The following is an 18,624-nucleotide window of genomic DNA, read 5'->3' on the forward strand; positions in this document are numbered from 1 at the left end:
AACTCCCGTGCCAAGAAATTCAACTTTGTGGGGTAAAATGCCACACGAAAGTGTCTCGCACGTGAAATCCCATCAATGACAACACTGTATTTCTTGACTTTATTGCCAAATTACGGAGTTTATATAAAATATTCTGAACATTTTTTTTTTCTTACTTTACTTGGATTGACTCAAGAATCTCAACCTTGGCAATGTGATTGAGCTTGGTAAGATGCACTATTCAACGCTTTAAAGATTGTTCACGGGCCTGCAACATCGAGTAAACAGAGGATATTGTTTTCATAAGCTTAATCAATGCCCGCAAACTCAATTCGTCAAGCCCTGTTACGGCATGTCATCATATCCTGTTTCCTCTACAACACTATCGCCATGCCCACCAAGCCGAGCGCACCAGCAACGGCTCCAGCCAAATTGGTGGGAGCTGCCCAATTTGTAGAAGATTTTGTGCTGCTCACACTGGCTGGGTGATCTGTCGCGCCAGTTCCAGAAGCAGAACCAGAGGAAGAAGTTGCTGCCGTATGACTGGACTTGGCGCTGGATGCTGCGGAAGAAGCAGAGCCTGACACCGCCGATGCCGAAGCTGATGCTCCACTAGAAAGAGACTGTTCCATTCATTTAGTAATGTTTTCGGTTGTATTCAGACGACAAAATGGAAAAACATACACTGGCTACGGATGACAGCGATTCCGACAAAGATGAGGCGTGCGAAGACAGTGCACTCGGTGTCGACGTGGTGACAATTGTACTTCCAGCCGAATTGGTAGTTGTTATGATTCTAGGAGCGCCAGAAATACCAGTGCTTGCGACCCCACGTAGTTCACTTATGGCCGATTCCAGTGCTTCGACATTGCTAGAGTACTTGCTCGGGATCGCGCTGAGGAAGGGCGGAGGAGTTGCGGCAGTCAATGCGGAATGAACGACCTAATGTAAAGTATTAATATCTTCTAGGCTCGCTGATTCGGAATTTCTGCCAGTCTCCTTCATGGACTTACTGAGTTGATATCTCCGGTCGTCAAGGAAAGCGCGCTCTGAATGGCTACAGCGATTGGAACAGCCACTGTCGGCGGGATATATCTGGAGGAGCACAGCCGTCAGCTTCGACTCTGCAGATACTCTGGGCCCTGTAAGCTCAGCTCGGAAGAATAAGACTTACAAACTGATCAATTGATCCGCCGCGCTCGAGAATGCAGCTTCAGTAGAGCTGCAGCTCATATCAGCTTTTTGCGTACCCAAACAAGCTCACACTCCACGTTCACTGGCATAGAGTGCGCTCCGCTGGAAATAACTCACGCTGTCGCTTGTCTCTTTTCCGCATATACCACTCGCTGGACATTGACAGGAGTGTCTTCAACAGCGACGACGCCAGTCGACAATGCGACAAGAGAAAGAAGCGCCAAAAGAGACGGAGAAATTTTGACACGCATTTTGTCGAAACAACAAAAGTCCAATGGCAACGATTTATTGCACGAAAGAAAGCGGATTTCTAATCGCGATAAGAATTGACAATCGTTGGGGTTGATGAGGAGCAAGTTTCCCAAGCCTGCAAGCAGCAAATACTGAAAGTGTCAGACACAAGCATTAAGCGTGCACAATATAATTTCCTCGGACAAAGAAGCTTCTCAAAATCAGCGCGTAATTTAAAGATGAAACCCGATCAAAACGCGAGACGCACACGGGCTCAAAGGCAATCCGGGGGCAGACACAACAGAAGAGGCTGGGAGCTTGGCGCATATATATATTGGTGCCACCTGTATTACCAGTGCCACCATGAATCTGGGCACAAAATAGCGGATACCTGCTTTAAGCTTGAGCGTGGACCCATGTTGGAATGCATGTAGTAGAGACGTTCCCTGTTTCGCAGTACGCAGTGGATCTCCTCATTGACAATTTAAGTTCATTACTGTGTAAGAACCCCCATGAATCCCAAATTCTTGTTTTCTTCTCTTGTGCTGCGGGAAACAAATCTACATAGCCCGATGCGACGTTTGGAGCGGAGAAAGACTGTTCACGCCATCTGGGACTCTGGATTCATCGGCAAGTCTCGATTTTGTTAGCTCCTTGATCTTGAAACCCCGTTGGGCACTTACTGTAGTAGTCGTCACAAATGCCATTGATCACAGACCTTTGCGGTCTCTTGGTCCCCTGATTATTGAGTCATGCATACGCTTTGAGAAATCATTGGATTATGTGGCGAGTGCATTTGGGGCTAGAAGAGAGCGAGTGGAAAAAGTCAAAAAGCGAAACAAATGGGGGAAAAGGCAATATGCAATATTGCCCTCGTTTGCACGAACTGCATCGTAGTACTCCAAAGTACACGGGCCAGTAGGGTCTTGTTATTGTGTGGCGTACCCAAGACGTCGTATAATGCTGTGATAATATTACCATACAGAAAGCTTGTATATACCTACCTAGGTAGGTAGTACAGAAGACTGGTGGCTCAAAGTGTATATAATGGCTTGGTGGGTTTTGCTCATTTGGACCACTGGGGCATGAATTAGAAACGTGCCACAAATGCCCATAACGAGAATACCCTCTTTCTCTGTGCGATCGTGACATGAAAGCCAAGACGGCGGAGGAAGTATATAATTTAAAGAAGGAAAAAAGGTATTAAAAAAAAACTATCCTGTAAAAACTATATAAATATCATTTGAAATGTCTCATATTCAAAATATGCCCGTCCTCGAAGCACGACCTCGGAAGGCTAGGATACGACAACACCGTTTATGACAGAACACCCCAAACACCCATTGTACTCTGCAAGTGCCCGAGACCTTAACACTTATTCACTTGTTTACTTGTTCGGCTTCTCTGTGACACTACCATCCAGATGTACATGCTTCGTCATAATACGAATTTCATTCTCATCCAAGAATTGTACAGAGATTACTTCTTTAGGGTCGCTTGGGTCTGAATGGGATTTGTGTGCCCGAGCACCCCCAGGTAACGAACAAATAAGTAGCCTGAAAATGATTACATACTGAGGGACTTACTTGATCTTAACCTTCTTGACCTTGGGATCCTTTGTATTAATCACGTTAGCTGCTATCAGCGGTCTCAGAAACAGCATTACTCACTGCTGCTTCTTGTTCGTTTGCAACCCTTTCAATGCTTGATACCCATTGCTACCATTAACCGCGGTCAGCGCCATGGTGGTCAAAAAGACACGTGTTGGTGGAGCTCTCCTTTCGGCCTCATGCTCTGCCAAACACACCAGATGCTGTCCCCAACGCCTGAAACCTTGTCAAGCACATACGGAGTAGTTAAATGAACGGGGTCTGGACATGGCGGGGGCCTGGTTGCAACAACAACAACAACAACAACAACAACAACAACAACAACAACAACAACATTCCAGCAGAGCTCCAACCGCCTAAAGATGGTTTCATATCTGATTTGGACCTGACAGGCAGACAAGCCACGAATCCGGAAAGGCCACGAGCGCTCATTCAGTGCCATAGAATATAATCTTCAAAAAGCTCGCCCCCAAGGATACCTCTTTTCTTTCTTCTACCGTACAATAGCGCAGTGACTCAACAACACATGGTATGAATGCTTTCCGCCAATTAGGTCCTCGGCTCTACCGCCAAGGCGCCTCCCCTCCACACATCAACCAATCTTCCATCTTCCCTATACTCGACCCAGCTACGAAAATTGAGGAAGAGCGGATGCCTGCTTATGAGCAAAGCCTCTTTTACCCAGTCAAACTAGGGGATGTGTTCTGCGCAAAGTATCAAATTATTAGCAAACTGGGATTCGGTGCAAATGCAACTATTTGGTTTTGCCGTGACCTCCAGTATGAGAATTATGATTGCTTTTAGGTTTCCAAATATGCGCTGATTTGCAGATAGATCACATCGTTATGTTGCAATGAAGGTTTACATACACAGCTCTGAGACCAGTCGGGAAGTGCAGGCCCTTAAACACCTTTCGAGTCTGAAAACCGACCATCCTGGCAGTGCGCTTGTCCGTACAATGATAGAGAATTGTGTAATTCCTGGCCCCAGGGGCAATCATCAATGCATTATATACCAGCCACTTCTCACAAGTCTTTTACATTTTCAAGCAACGCTGAATCCGACGAGCTTACCGGAGGATCTATTGAAAGGGGCATTGCAGCAACTATTACTCGCACTGGATTATTTGCATTCAGAAGCCCATGTCATACACACCGATTTGTGCCTTTTCAACATATGGTAGGCTGAAGGCCAATGACTGATGTGTTCCGTAGACATTCAAGCCAAGAACATTATAATCAGTACAAAGGACAGCTCGATCTTTCGTCAGTGGGAAATTGACGAGAATACCGATCCAAGCCCTCGAAAGATTGACGGTAACCGCGTCGTCTACCAATCACGATTGTTCCGTCGTAAAAAGGGCTGGACCGGTTTTGGGATGCCTATTCTCTCAGACCTCGGCGAGGCTCGCATTGGAGATGTACACGATGGACTGATTCAACCGGATATCTACCGTGCCCCAGAGGTTGTTCTTGGAATGCAGTGGGATTCAAAAGTCGATATCTGGAACGTTGGAGCATTGGTGTGTATGCCAAAAGCACTTTCTTTTCCTGGTTGCTGTTTATGCACCGATTATGCATTGTATGAATCACGAAGCTGTGAATGACTCTTATATTTGATAGATTTGGGACTTGTTCGAAGATCACCATTTATTTGACGGCAGAGGGCCCGATGGAAAGCATTCAAACGCCCAACTTCTAGCGGAGATGATGGCAATGATTGGTCCCCCACCACTTTCATTTCTTCGCAGGCGTGATCAGAGTTGTAGATATTGGGATCATTCAGGTAATGTCCTCTGCCTTCTAAACAGTTTCGCAAATGCAAAATAACTCGACCAATAGGTAATTGGAAAGGCCCAGTAGAAGTTCCTGACTTAACACTGGAGGACTCGGAAGAGTACCTGGAGGGAGAAAACATGGAAACGTTTTTGCGATTTATGCAGAAAATGCTACGATGGGATCCCAGGGATAGACAGAGCGCCCGAGAACTTTTAACGGACCCTTGGTTAACAAAGCCATGAATGGCGACTTGCCAGAAACCTTGATGACTTAACAGTACGAATAACGTTGGTAGGGCACCAACTTCATACAGGTCAGAGGCCATAAATGAACATTCATCTGAGAACCCTACGGAAACAGTGCATCAGAATGACCGAGCTATGCGACTTCAGCAACTAGGTGCTCAATTTGAACTTTAATAAGTATTAACATCTTAAGAGAGGGGCATGCGACAACGCTCTCTGTACAGTAATTTATATATTACAAGCTTCTATTTGTGCCGAGAAACATCATATTCCCAGCAAACACCCAAAAAGAGATTTAAAAGACCGCTGAGCCGGGAAAAATGGCCAAATTTTTCAAAGTCGCCAATGACATGCTTGATAACTTCCACAAATGCAGCGGACGAAAATTCAAGGAGAACAAAATAACCGCCCTGCAGTCAGAAACGGGCGTAATGACATGCAAACGTGGGTTTATATATCCGCAAAAGTCGATCCCAAGAGATGCGGTGAATTAATTGGGAGAAGAGGTAGTGTATTATTTTATCAAATCTTTGAACCGCTCCCGTTCAGTGACGATCTGAGCCTGCAGTCGTCTAGTCTGTCTCATAGCTTCGTCCCTATAATTATTGAGCGACGAGTTAGCTGCAAGTAGGGGAAAAAAAAAGAGAAAAGAGTAAAGAGTCGATTCCGCATAGGTTTGTAAAAGTGAAGAGTATCACGTACCTTGCCGTTTGCAATTCGGCGACTTCAATCTGAGCCATATTCATCCGGCCGACTACTTCCTCCATCTCGCGATCCGCATCCCCCAAGGCTTTTTCTAACTCGCGAACTCGCTTCTCCAAGGAATCGGCTTTCGTAGCTTCCGCCATGGTAATACCGAGCCCACTCGTTGTAATATCTAACTTGGGGGACTTTGTCAAGAACAACGGCGATACAGGCATCGTGGGAGAAAACTTGGATGGGGTCAAAAGGCCGGCCTTGATGAGCTGCATTTGAACACGATGCGTCTCATTGAGTTCGCGCACCTCGTCTTCGTGCTGAGTGATTATCTCCTCGGAATGATGCTGCGCCGACATGACCTTGTCTTCGAGGGTTTTGAGCTTGTCCTGCACTTCGGTGATTCTCGCCGCCGAGGCCTTCTGGGCATATTCGCCGCGGCCAACGGCGTCGGCCAGGCGTTGTCGGAGATTGTTGTTTGAATCAAGTTGCTGCCGAATTTGAATAGAGAGCTCTTCGACGCGCCGAGCAGAGTCTCGGAGCTGCGTAGCCAGTGATTGCTCTTCGCCCATATATCCCCTCTCAGCCTCCTCAAGTGACTCGGCATGAAGGCGATAGGCTTCGGCTTGTCTTTGTGCTAGGTCCCTTTCCGCCTCTGCATCTGAAATGCTTCGTAACAAAAGATCCATTGTATTCGCAGCCTCCTCGCTGGCCGTAGCCAAGGGCGCATCGCCGTGGAGTTCTCGAATACGAGCTACGGAGAGCGCATGGGTCGTCTGCAGTTCCCGATACGCCTTTTCGAGAGAAGCCGATGTTGCTTGACTCGAAGCAACAATGTCCACATCCTCCTCAGCAGAACCCTGCTGGCTCTCGTCAAGGGTCGCGGACTTCGCATTTTGTTCAGGGTTGAGAATGTCTTGCTCCTGCAAGAGCAAGCGTAGGGTGCCCGTCTCTTGCTCAGCCCGGTCGAGATCAATCTTGATTCCGCTTAATCCCTTCTCACACTGCCACTTTTGTTCGAGTGCATCATCGGCTCGTCTGCGAAGCTGATTGATCTCGCGACGAACCACAGAAACTTCCTGGTGGTACGCGCGACGGCGGAATGATCCCGATAAAGCGCGATCTCGCTCCATTTCGAGTGCTCTAATACGCTTTTGGGATTGTGATGCTTGATATTCTTGTCTCTGAATCATGCTCTTCAAGGCCTCGTGGAGGGCATCCCTTTGAGCTTCAACGTCCTTGACTCGTTCATTCGCGGCCTCGCGAGGCTCCTGTTCACGTACAGAGCTGGACCGTGTCAACGAGCTGGACCGTTTCGTCGGGGCTCTGCTGCCAGCGACAGTACCTCGTGCGAGCGAGTTCGATCGCGTCAGACCCATCCGGGATCGATGAAGGTCAGCTTGTGAAAAGCCTTCTTCAGCAATCGAGTTGATAGATGAGCGTTGCGCTGACGAGCTCTGCGTTTGCTGGAGACTCTCTGCCCGCGTTCTCTTTGCGTTGGCCAAAATCTTGTGCTCTTCCTGAAGAGATCTCAATTCCGCATGCTGCCGTTGGTACTGTTGCTGTTGAAGATCGAGCTCTCTATCCTTTGCTGCCAGAAGAGCCTCATTTTGGTCTTTAAGAAGCTCCTGCTCACGCTGCTGCTGCTGAAGTTGCTTCTCTAATTGCAATTGTAGCTCTCTTGCTACCTCGAGCGCGTCGAGATGATCTGGCAATGAGCGCGCGTCCCTGGCTTCCTCAAAAGCCAACTTTTCTTCTTTAAGCATCTGCAATTCCTGTTCTTGTTGGTGGAGTTGGCCCTGCAAAGTCTCTTGCATCTGCTCTGCTAAAGTAAGCGCCTCGGTATGGTCGGAAGGCGTAAAAGCTTCCTTGGCGCTAATGAGAGCTTGTTTTTCCTCCTGAAGTGCGTCGAGCTCTTGTTGCTGCCGCTGGAGCTGTTCGTGCACAGACGTATGTGTTTCGCTCGCAACCGTGAGTGCTTCATTCTCTTCTCTTACGGACCGCAGCTCCAGCTGCTGTTGCTCGAGCTGCTCTTGCAAGTTCGTGTTCGTTTCGCGGAGCATGGTGAGGGCTTCAATCTCCTCCCGGAAAGAGTACAAAGCTTCTTCGTGCTCCCGCTGGAGTCGAACTCGAGACTCTCTCAGATCCTCGTTCTCCTCCCTTAGAGCCTGTAGCTCCTGTTCATGGTGTTCTAACCTTTGCACGAGATCAGAATGAAGCTTCTCCGAAGAAACAGCAACCGCATCTTCCTCGGCATCCAAGGCTAGCAGAATATTTTCGCCGTCTTCGTCCGGGCTTCGAGATGCGCCCTCTTGAACTGTCTTGCCTGCATTCGACAGCGCCAAATTTTCTTCTCGCAATGATTGGAGCTCTCCCTGATACCGTTCTAGCTCGTACTTCAAATCAACATGTGTCCCATTCTCGTCAATTAGAGTTTTCTTTTCTTGCTCCAGAGCCTGGAGAGCTTGCTGGTGCTGTCGCTGCTGTTGCTCGTGAAGGTCCGACTGCATGTGCTTCGCATCAGAAAGTGCGATGTTTTCTTCTTTGAGCGATTGCATTTCTTGTTGCATGCGAGTATATTCGTATGCTAATTTTTGTGATTCAGCTACAGCGGCCTCGAGCCCTTCGACCTGCGACTTTAGTGACGGGACAATTTCCTCACGCAGGTTGTCTCGTTCGTTCCGATGGCCTTCTAATTCTTCGCGAAGAGCAGAGACAAGATCCTCAAAGTTTTCTTTGACCAGACGCTCCTCGGCGAGACGCCGACGAACATCCTCCAGAGAAGCTTCAAGATCCTCGACGCGGGTGACCGTTTTGTCGGAGCGCGAATGTTGATTCTGCATCATGTCAGCGAATCCAAGCAAGCTGCTTCAATTTCGGAATGAAGAAAGCAACCCACCTGGCTGGCCTGTTCCTGCAGGCTCCAGATTTCCTTCTCCAATCGACTTCGCTGAGCACGTTCATCTTGAATCTTGTGCGAGAAGTCAGCTTGCAGCATTGCCTTTTCCTGCTCGACTCTCCTCTGTGTCCTTTCCAAAGCTTCAATCTTGGCTTCGCTATCCCCAAGCGGATACCGTACAGAGCTCGTGCCGGAATCCGAAAAGTAATCGCTCGTACGTCGATTGAAATCTGCCGCAGGCGCTGGTACTACCTCGGTCTGCAGGCGCTCCACCATATCCTCCAGATCCATCTCCCGCTTGATGGATGCCGCCAGCTCGGCACTAATCTGGCGAAGCTCATCCTCCATTTCGGTGAGCTGCGGAGACATGGCGGGCGTAAGGGGCAGTCGAGCCATGGTCGGAGCGGCAACAGATGATGGGGTTGAGTCAGCGTTTGCTCGAGAAACGTCAATGGCATGCGGGGGTGGTGTGCGACCGGGTCTATGAACGCCGTCTTCTGCCGAACTCAAGGAATATGGTGAAGGCAGCGGGGAGGGGCTGCGATCCGAAAACGTCGTGACCGAAGACTCGGCCCCGGGGGATGTGGCTCCCCAGCCGAAGAGGGAGGTAAAACGTTGCCCCGGAGACTTTGGCTTAGAGGCGTTGATAGATTCGTCGTATTGATCATGAAGCTGCTCTGAGAAGTCTCGAGAGTGTGACTGCGTATCAAGTTGCAATTGCACCTGGGGCGACTGATGAGACGATTTCAACGACATAGTAGCCGAACGACCTCGACTACCACCACCAGCCCGTGCGCGTTCCTGCTGCTTGCCTGACGATGAGCTTGTGATCGATGCTATGATGGTATCGCTCCCTAATCGAACATAGCTGGGCCGTGCTTGAGGGCTCCTTGAGTAGTTGCTATTCGCAAAGTGACCTTCTTGCTCTGTTCCAAAAGAGCTCGAGTCTCTCTCAGAAGTGTTTAGAGGCAAGCCAGGTTGTGGAGTTGGGCCATGAGCAAGTCTAGTACATATTCAGTACGTCCCCTTCCAGAGCTCATATTTTCTAGTGGATTGTGGGGATGTATCGGCTAACCTGTCAGGGTTTCGAGGCTGTGATTCCCAAGCTGGAGTAGTATTCGATGATGGTCGAGATTGCAAACTCTCAATAGAAAATGGACGAGCAGTCGCAATGGCACCAATACGTTCGCCGGGCCCCGAATATTCAGCAAAAGTGGGAGAGGAGAGGCCCGTAGCTAATGGTGAGGCAGTAGAGGGGAGAGGCTTGCGACGAACAGGACCGTACGAAGGTGCTGGCGACGTCGGCGGCCGCACAGCGGCAACAGAAGCTCTCTCAAACCGGTCGCTCTGCCCAATGGACTGATTGCCCTGGCGAGACGAACGCCGTACAGCAGGGTAAGGAGGATCGGGAGCCGCCGTGTCGGCCGTAGAGGGAGGATAGGATGGACGATGTTCGGCAGCCATGGTGCGTAATTCAGCAGACAGGCATAGTTGACCACCAAACAAAGATCAATACCTCGGCGCTGTTGATCGGCGCCGCAACTCCGAGCAGAAGAACGGAGGTTGCAAAAGGGGGGAACTCGGATGGGACGGCGTGTAGAGTGGTAGCGGCCGAGTGTGCTTAGGACAGAATCTGGTCCCAGGCTCGAGCAAAAATTCCGGGGTAGGAAACGTACGCCGGTGTAATTTTCTTTTCCGAGAGCGAACAGGTTGGCTGTCAGGATCAACAAAGGGAAAGATCTGACATGACTTCAAATGATTGGTTATCAAAGGAGGCAAGTAGTTGTGCGTACGTAGGCTTGAGGGATCGGAAGAAAAAGGAGAGACAAGAAAGTTGCGAGATCGTCGCCTTGCGGCCACAAGAAATTGAAGATTTGCAACAAGATCTCACAAGGGGGATCTCTCGGCGTGTCAGGGGTCAGTGAAGGCAGGCGAGCGGCAGTCGCACTGACTTAGCTTCGCGTCATCATGGATGGATTCATCATCCATTCAACTTTTCTCACCCGCTGGTACCGCTCGGCCCCTCCAAAAGGGGGGAGGGGTGGCCCTTGTCAACTGGCAAATAATGCATGCAAGTGCTGGAGCAGCAGTGAGGGAAGACGGCGACTCGCCAAAGCTCAAAGGCGGGTATGAACCACTCAGAACAAGCATCTTTGTTCATAGGCCAAGTCTACCGCCGGGAAAGACCCACCAAAGACCCTGGACACGCCCGAGTCAACTGTGGGAGTGGGGTTGAACCAACAGTAGCGCTCATCAAACAGCAAAAGGTACTCTGTACAGCATGGCGAAATCAAACAACGAACATCCACGGTCAAAACGGCTGCAAAATCTGGTTGATGTCTCACGCACATTATGCGCCGTGCTGAGCAAGGATACGTGACACAAGGCAGGCTCAACATCAGATTCGATGTATCAAATTCTAGGTCCATCTTTATTAGAGGCAATGACAAAGAAAGAAAAGAGAAAAATACTCGGAGCGACAAACCCCTTCAAATGAGTTGGGGCTACTAATGCAGGATCCGCTACTTTGTACTGGAAGTTTGATTAGAGAAAGAAGAGAAAAAGGAAGTGATCGTCAGGAACAAGACCCAAAGACAAAGGAAAGCAAGGAAAAAGGGGATGGCGAGGGAAGCAACAAGCGAGTTTCCCCTTTCGTGGCCATGTGATTGGCGCGTGGTTAGAACTGTTTGTTCCCCCTCGCATTATTGTCCTTGGGGCTTGGCGCCCTTCACTATTCTAACTTTAGCACCAGGATCAGGAGCAATGAACGGTATCTACAGAGTATAAGTTAGTTCGCATGTTAGATATTTGGAATACTGTCCTTGCCCTTCTCTCATTGCTGTTGGCTTTCTCCTCACAGATCAAAATGGAAAAGTACACCGACTGACGACCCAACAGTGAACACTGCCTTCAAGTGTAATTCCATTTAATTTCTGGTCATTTTCAATCAAAGCCATCATAATGAAGAGATCTCCAATAATGCTCGCTTAAATAAATGTAAGTCTGCGAGAAACCAACCCTGTCAGGCTGATATATATATACATATATATAATATTCCATTGGGTCATCCAGCATCCAAATCTGAGGAGTCCAGTGCCTCTTATCAGGAGAGAAGGGAAAAGAAAACTTAAAGAACGAAAGATGCCGCATAACTGAAAACAACTTCATATATCGCTCAGGGTATATAGGATACACAAGAAACAATGACCGGAAACTTCACACCGTTCCGGCAACACCACGACCATCGTTGCTTTCCACATGACCATGTAAATCGAATCCTCAAATGCTGTTTATAAGTCACACATTCTGGCATGTATATTAGTCCTTAAAGGAAGAACTAGATGAAGCATCGTCGAAAGATGGCGCTGAGAGTCATAATATCAAGGTGCATGGCGCACCAGTATCTGGAAATTGGCATGCAAGGTCCACTGTACTGCCGCAAGGAGTATTATTCCAGCTCCACAGACCATGTTCGTCGTCCGCGTCTGAGACGCCCCCAGAGAGTCTAAAAGATCTCATCGCCACTTTCCCCGTCAAGTATTTTTCGTGCATTCTCCAATCGCGAACGCCAGAGCTGTCGCATCTGGGAATCCGAACCCGAATTCTCAACTGCCAAGTGGGCGCAAACACGCCGCAAACTCCCAATGATTTTGTCGACCACAACAAGATCATCTGAACGTAAACTGGGCAAGACGTGGCCTGTCAAACCAGTATCGGCGAGAATTGCAGAAAGAAGAGCAGTGGCTGCTGATGAGTGTTGAGGAGCATCTTCTGCATGGCCATTGCGAACCAAAGGGAAAAGGCGGGGTGTAGCAGCTGGTTCGGCGGATTTGTCTTGGGGCCCGACAACATCTGCACCTACACTGGATATGGCTGTCTGAGGAATGCTTGTATGGATTGGCTGCTTTGCAGCCGCGGGAGGCTTAATCGGTGCCATACTAGTTTCTCCAAGAGCGTAGGGTCCCCCAACGGCCCGAATATAACGGGAGCTGACAGACTCGACCCTCGGTGGAGAAGACCCATTCACCAAGCTAGGGTGTGCCTCATCGTCTGGACCGACCCCTTCTGTCGCCGTCAAAAACGTTGCCATCGAGGATAGCGAGTCTTTGCTTTTCTCTCGTCGGTGCAATCTTGAGGGTGGTGCACGAATTTCGTCTGTCGGAGACGAACCTGGGAAGCTCTCTGCCGGTGAAGCCTGTTGATGAGGGTGAACAGAATCAGGACCTTTTGTTGTCTCGACCGAATCGGTTGAGCTCAAGCTATCACGGCGGTCTCTCAACGCTGGGGCATAACGGCCGAGGCCGCTGTGAAGGAACGAATGCTCATAATTAAAAGCGTCGGCGCGATCCTCGTGCCTGGCTCCGGGAGAAATCGCATGTACTTCCTCGTAATCATTTATACTGTAGAAGTCGTCTTCATCCTCACTTGAGTCCGCAAGACTTTCTGTGGTTTTGCGCGCTCTTGGTTTCCGATACGCATTAACGGAAATGGAGTCGTCCGGTCCAATTTCGCTGGATAGGTCCGTGAGTGTACTACCATTTCGAATATGAGTATTTCCTGAGACAATGATATTTTCTTGCGGGAGGCTGGTCCCATTGCTTTTGTGCCACGTCGAAGTCGAAGCGCGACCAGATGGATCACTCCACTCTTCGGCGGAGCTGAATGGAGTAACCTCCCTTAAACTTTGGAGACTTCGCCGTCGCAATCCATCTTCACGCGCACGCCGCTGCAAACTAGAAATCTTTCCTTTCAAATCTCTCATCTGAAGACGAAGGTCATTCATTTGTGTGGTGGACTGCGATCTGGCCAAGCCACCGTCTGGTCGTGGCATTTTATTCCAGTGACCATCTTCTCCGTAGATACCCAGACCCTGTGTCGGTTCGTCTTCAGTGAGCGGTTGAAGAACAAGCCCCTGCTGAGATCGAGGTGCATATATTACAGATCTCCTATCGCCAGATGCTGAAACTGGACGGAGAGGAGCGCGTGCTGGAGCTTCCCAGTTCCCTCGTTCCACGGTTCGGTGTGACGACTCTAATGAAGACTGGACGCCGTTGAGCCGATCAATCGACCTAGGTTTACGAGGAACCTGGTGAGATGAGCTATTGGTGTCGTATGTAGATGATGGCAATGAAGTTTCGCTAAATACCCGCGTGTGGCCGGGGCCAGCGTCTGCCCACGAAGCGTCGACTCGACTCTGCCTCGTTGGAGGAATATCTAGCGCTGAGCGTGCTCGGTGTTCGTTGGAAGGGAGGCTTGGCAGAGGAGATTGTTTGGTAGTGGAAGAGCTATTGGTTGAAGACGAAAACATTGCTGAAGAGGGGGAAAGCATGAGAGAGCGACGGGCGCGATTGAGATTTCCTTCCATGGCCTAGTCACCGGTTAAATTCAGATTTCAGTCAATATTTCCAATGTCAGAATACCCACGTCGAGCCTCTTCTTTGCATTTGCAAGTATCATCTCTGCGCGGCTGCTCAGCGCCGCATGTGAATCTGGTCCATCTTCATCGCCGCTGGGCTCGTCGTGGTCATTGGCGTCATGCTGAGAGATATTGCCGCTGCTCACGAGCTTACGCAGCTCTTTTGCGTTCATGCTTCCATCGCTGTTGAAGAGTAAGGACTCTTTGGAAGCCAGGCGACGGAGCCGCTCCAGGGACGACTTAATCGTTGGCTGCATCCCGTTGGTGGATAAGTTGGCCAAGGTCGGTGAAGATGCTAGAGGAAGATCGGTCGTTTGGGATGCCGAGAAATCATGCTGTTTTACGCGATACGGTGCTTTCAATATTCCTTCCTCAGTTCCAATGTCCAATGTTCCGGATACGACGTCGGATGTGTCCGCTGATGGCTGAATCTCTGCTGCTGCGCCTGCTGCGACAACATAAGCTCCGGGGCCGTCGAAACCGTGAAACATGTGCGATGGAAGATCGACGGTTCGCGGCAGCGGTGAAGCCGTCGAGTCCAGACCGTGGTCATGCGGCAGGATCATATCGGGGTTTGTTAAAGTTGGTGAGGGAGGAATTGGCGGCAGCTCCATTGCGGTTCGACGGAATTGCTGCATCTTCGAGCCGCTCAATTGGGCGCCGAATGCCAGTCCCACAAGAGAGAAAAGTGGTTTTCCCCCCAAGCAATGGGCGGCCGGACGGGCACGACTTCTGTGGGCGACTGTCCGCGAGTCGTCACACGCAAACGGGAGAACGTTGCACACCCGACGCCTAGGGAAAACAGCGTTGTGACATGTACAAAGTTCAATGTTGAGGGGTACGCTGAACAAGAAATGGGTGCGACACCCGAAATCATGACCCCTGCATTTAGATCTCAGCGCGAGGGCTCGTTTGGAGCGAGTAGGCTTATTTTGTGGAGAAACAGAGCTTCACTCTGAATCCCCACTGGAGTCAGCGAAAACTGTTCGACTCGGATCCAGCAGCACGTAGACCCTATAATTTCTGATGAGCACTTGCGAGTCGGCGCTCTTGATCACGAGAGGAGAACAACGCTGAGACTGCCGCATTTGTCCGGGGTCAAAATTTGGCGTAATTTTGGCCTTCTAATAGATATAGAGGTCCTAACGGGCCACGAGCTCGTTGGAAATGGGGCCCAATCATGTCCGTTTTGTTGACAGGGGACGTGTGTGTTCCTGCTCTTCAGGGAACAAGAATCCTCCGCCCCATGAATGATCGACTAGCTCATCGCTAAAGAGAACCCACTCCAATATTAACACATCCACTTAATAATTTAGTACTATTACCCAAGGGATGATTCAAAACATGCAGGCAATACAAAACATTCAACCCCCGATGGTTCATCTGCGGGCATTTGCTTTTAAATCTTCTCTGAATTAAAGGAACAGAAGAGCAAATTGGACGTGACAAGGTGTCATCGTTCCCTTTTGCGACTTGGATTCCTTAGGTAGCTACAAGTACAAAAAAATGATTCCAAAGCGAAGCGATGGTTGGCGTTGTCGCTCACCTCGGTCGGCCCGACAGTCAAAATAGGGGGGAGAACCGTGGAACAGGCAAGATGTCAAACTTTAGTTGTTGGCTCCATCACGTGTGCAACCGCCAAATCCTCAGGCCCAGGTACCCTGCCTACAGGTAGGTACCTTAGGCCCGTGCCCATTATTCTTAGACCTGCAATTCTGTACGGACACGGGACAATCCCAACGGAGAACCAAACGTGACATTCCGCAAACCAGGTCGCAAAGGTAAAATAAATATGTATAACTTTTCGGAACGTGAATCCTAAGAATGCCGGCCTTACGCTCCGACACCATAAAACAAAAGAATCCTTCGGATTTTCGAATCTACAACGCCAGAGGGCAATCGACGTTTTCAATGAAGAAACATTCTGAATCAAGAAAGCTTTTCAAGCAGAATCTTAGCTCCCTTGTTGGAGTGCTGGGCAGGCGGGTTCTTTGCGCTCTTGCCGTCTTTGCTAGAGCCCTTTTTGCTTTCCGCGGACACCTTAGAGCGAGGCGGACTCGCTGCGGCTTCTAGAGCTTTCTTTCCCTTCTTCAACAACTTCAAGAGACCATCTTTTTCTGAAAATCCGTCGGCTTCAACAAGCCCTACAACGACAAATGAACTTGGGCCGGTTGCCCAGTCAAGGATATGGTCCTTGATTCGCTCATAGAGGATGTTGTGAAAATTGAGAGGAGGATCTACCCTCACAACCTCTTTCGTTTTGCTGTTGAAATGGCCTTCTTGTACCAAAGTCTTGAGCATCCTGCCGACAGCGGGAGACTGCGCAACGTGACCCTCTTTTCCTGGATTACCAACTGCTTGATCCGCAACGGCGTCCAGAGCTGCTTCTTTATCTCCATCACAGCCGAGCAAGAGCTCAGTAACAAATTGGCATCCGAACGATGTCTCCAACATCGTACTTGCGTGAGACTGCGTCACGCTAAGTAAGGTAGGGGAGATTGCGCGGATCAATTCCCGTCGGCGAAGATTGCTATCTTTCTTGGAGGTCGAAGCGCGAATCTGATCAATCTCTTCCAATACAGCCACATCCTCGGGTGGCAAAAGCCACACGGCTTTGTCGGCAAATAGGTACAGGAGAGGAATTCTGGCGTTAAGACTGACAACGCAGGCCAGAACCGCATCAGCTTGAGTCTCCGGTGCCGCATCCTTTCCAAGGAGCTCAGGAAATATGGATTTCGATGTCAACACCGTATCATCGATCACATCGTATGCTGCCAACAGGATCTGATGACCGAAACTATCGAAAGCTAGATCAACAATGAGATCTTTGTAGAACTTCAGAATTTGCTTTCTGTCCTTTGCACTTCCATATGCCAATGCCAAGCAAACAACTCTGGCTCCTGACTTCGTGAAAGCCAAATTCTTGAGAAGTCCTCCTTCTTCGTCTCCTTTCAAGAGTTCAAGAAACTCGTTGGCCTCGTGTGAGCCAGGTTTCGTGTTAAGGAAATACTGTAGCATTGCATCATGAAGAATTGTAAAGCCGGTCATTCGCTTTTGAGCAAGCAGATTAATCAATTCATGCATGTATTGCATCACAGGAGCACGCTTTTCTGGATTGTGCGAGAGTATGACTGACAGGTCCGAAGTCGGTTGTTGCTCGTTGTTCGTCTTGAAAATAGCATATTCTGGTCCATACCATTCACGGAGAAGGCAAGCTTTTTGCCGAGGGGTAGCAATGCCTCGATAGATATCATCAAGAATCCATGATGCTTCTGGATGTTTAATGAGGCGGCGGACATGGCCGTAAAATTCAGGTACAATTATATCTCTGACTTCAGCATCGCTATAGTGATTGTCAGCCTCAAATTCTAATTTGATTTAATGCCTATCCCTACTTACCCATGCACAAGCAATTTTCCAACCAGAAATTTGGCGTAACGCCCTTCTGCCAGGGTGCAGTATTCGCCTTTCAGTTCGCGGGCGATCATCTTTCTCTGCTCGAGAGTGGCATACTTCAAAGCTGTCTGAATGACGCGTACAGAATCGTGCTTGAGGACGAAGTCCTTCACTCGGCCAGTAATGATATCATAAAGCTCGGCCACGAGCTCCTTTCTCTCGTCGCGAGGGACATGGGACTTGCGGCGTAAGCGTTCCCATAGTTTCTTCGATCGCTGAATAATATCAGAATTAGGTTTCGCAGATTTGCGCTCCTGTGCGAGAGCCTTCTGTTTTGCGTGCGACTCTCTTGACGAATTTCCTGATTGTTTATGAGCCTAAAGAATTGCATTCGACGCTCCCTTCTTACCTGTGGGCTTTCCTTTCTTTGAGCCTTCTTCATCATTTTTGCTTTCCTTCTCTATGCTCAAAGTAGAAGAGCCATCATCAGAAGAGCTTTCCTGGTCACTGAGTCCCTCAAAATCATCGGAGACTGAATTAGACTCCAAACTCTGGATCTTGGAGGGCTTTGCGGTGGATTTTTCAACTTTGACCTTCTTGCTTTTTGCTTCACTGGAAACCCTTGCGGCCTCCGAGGCTCCTTTGCGCTTGAGATTGGCCATACTGTTGCAATGCTCCCTACCGAATGGACTTGTCCACTGCTCATCAACCAGCAAACTAGGCGCAACTTTTTTTTGTCCTTTGATTATGAACCGAAGTTTCATCGGAGGTCGGCCATTAGGCTGTAGGTGTTTGCACCGTTTGACAAATTTTGTAAATTACCACTTTAAGTTAGATCGCTCCCGCCTCGGCCAACGCACCCCTTCCTCATGGCCCAGGATTGATCGATTCATGTGCAAAGGCCGGGAAGACTTATTATATGTCCAATTGTGATCAAGTTTCTTCTTCTCATTTTCCGCTTAATTTTCCTTCCAAAAGATATCTCCAGCATCTACAACAGATTTGGAGCAAATTCCATCTTTTAAGAAAATTGGTCTGTGTAAAAATGCTCCATGTGTTGCGAATATCGTTGATTTATATTACTTATGCATGATTCAATCAAATACAAGCAACTGAGGCACTCGATTGACTTCTTCACCCTATAGTCTCCCCCTATTCCTTTTTCTTGAAGTCTCTTCTT

The 18,624-nt window shown here is 49.1% G+C and overlaps 5 protein-coding genes across 5 annotated transcripts; 1 reads left to right on the top strand and 4 right to left on the bottom strand.

Annotated features, from left to right (window-relative positions):
- Nucleotides 1-189: 189 nt before the first annotated feature.
- On the bottom strand, nt 190-1,427 carry L228DRAFT_8831 (hypothetical protein). Its single transcript, XM_018336935.1, has 4 exons — nt 1,154-1,427; nt 993-1,074; nt 664-921; nt 190-602 (listed from the first exon to the last, which is right to left on the bottom strand). The coding sequence occupies exons 1-4, from the start codon at nt 1,210-1,212 to the stop codon at nt 354-356; spliced, it is 648 nt and encodes a 215-aa protein (XP_018191827.1). The 5' UTR covers nt 1,213-1,427; the 3' UTR covers nt 190-353.
- Nucleotides 1,428-3,117: 1,690 nt separating this feature from the next.
- Nucleotides 3,118-5,034, top strand: L228DRAFT_254805 (kinase-like protein; the record flags this gene model as incomplete). The annotated part of the gene is made up of 5 exons (XM_018333854.1): nt 3,118-3,793; nt 3,849-4,193; nt 4,257-4,536; nt 4,637-4,799; nt 4,856-5,034. The coding sequence occupies exons 1-5, from the start codon at nt 3,546-3,548 to the stop codon at nt 5,032-5,034; spliced, it is 1,215 nt and encodes a 404-aa protein (XP_018191828.1). The 5' UTR covers nt 3,118-3,545.
- Nucleotides 5,035-5,334: 300 nt separating this feature from the next.
- Nucleotides 5,335-10,236, bottom strand: L228DRAFT_8856 (hypothetical protein). The gene is made up of 4 exons (XM_018336936.1): nt 9,708-10,236; nt 8,633-9,635; nt 5,740-8,570; nt 5,335-5,633 (listed from the first exon to the last, which is right to left on the bottom strand). Exons 1-4 carry the CDS (start codon nt 10,094-10,096, stop codon nt 5,552-5,554), a joined length of 4,305 nt encoding a protein of 1,434 aa, XP_018191829.1. The 5' UTR covers nt 10,097-10,236; the 3' UTR covers nt 5,335-5,551.
- A 1,732-nt stretch (nt 10,237-11,968) lies between these two features.
- L228DRAFT_8903 (hypothetical protein) lies at nt 11,969-14,842 on the bottom strand. The gene is made up of 2 exons (XM_018336938.1): nt 14,057-14,842; nt 11,969-14,000 (listed from the first exon to the last, which is right to left on the bottom strand). The coding sequence occupies exons 1-2, from the start codon at nt 14,684-14,686 to the stop codon at nt 12,138-12,140; spliced, it is 2,493 nt and encodes an 830-aa protein (XP_018191830.1). The 5' UTR covers nt 14,687-14,842; the 3' UTR covers nt 11,969-12,137.
- A 1,135-nt stretch (nt 14,843-15,977) lies between these two features.
- On the bottom strand, nt 15,978-18,106 carry L228DRAFT_264695 (ARM repeat-containing protein; the record flags this gene model as incomplete). The annotated part of the gene is made up of 3 exons (XM_018334604.1): nt 15,978-17,391; nt 17,448-17,805; nt 17,854-18,106. 3 exons carry the CDS (start codon nt 18,104-18,106, stop codon nt 15,978-15,980), a joined length of 2,025 nt encoding a protein of 674 aa, XP_018191831.1.
- Nucleotides 18,107-18,624: the final 518 nt, after the last annotated feature.

The sequence above is a fragment of the Xylona heveae genome (genome assembly GCF_001619985.1).
Source record: "Xylona heveae TC161 unplaced genomic scaffold L228scaffold_1, whole genome shotgun sequence".
In the NCBI taxonomy this organism is placed as follows: Eukaryota; Fungi; Ascomycota; class Xylonomycetes; order Xylonales; family Xylonaceae; genus Xylona; species Xylona heveae.

Coding starts and splice junctions, on each gene's coding strand:
- L228DRAFT_8831 (XM_018336935.1), bottom strand. CDS start 1,212: ATGAGCTGCAGCTCTACTGAAGCTGCATTCTCGAGCGCGGCGGATCAA. Junction 1,075..1,153: donor GCGGATCAATTGATCAGTTT/GTAAGTCTTATT, acceptor GTGCTCCTCCAG/ATATATCCCGCCGACAGTGG. Junction 603..663: donor CGCTGTCATCCGTAGCCAGT/GTATGTTTTTCC, acceptor TGAATGGAACAG/TCTCTTTCTAGTGGAGCATC.
- L228DRAFT_8856 (XM_018336936.1), bottom strand. CDS start 10,096: ATGGCTGCCGAACATCGTCCATCCTATCCTCCCTCTACGGCCGACACG. Junction 9,636..9,707: donor CAGCCTCGAAACCCTGACAG/GTTAGCCGATAC, acceptor AATATGTACTAG/ACTTGCTCATGGCCCAACTC. Junction 5,634..5,739: donor GCCGAATTGCAAACGGCAAG/GTACGTGATACT, acceptor CAATAATTATAG/GGACGAAGCTATGAGACAGA.
- L228DRAFT_8903 (XM_018336938.1), bottom strand. CDS start 14,686: ATGCAGCAATTCCGTCGAACCGCAATGGAGCTGCCGCCAATTCCTCCC. Junction 14,001..14,056: donor ATGCAAAGAAGAGGCTCGAC/GTGGGTATTCTG, acceptor ACCGGTGACTAG/GCCATGGAAGGAAATCTCAA.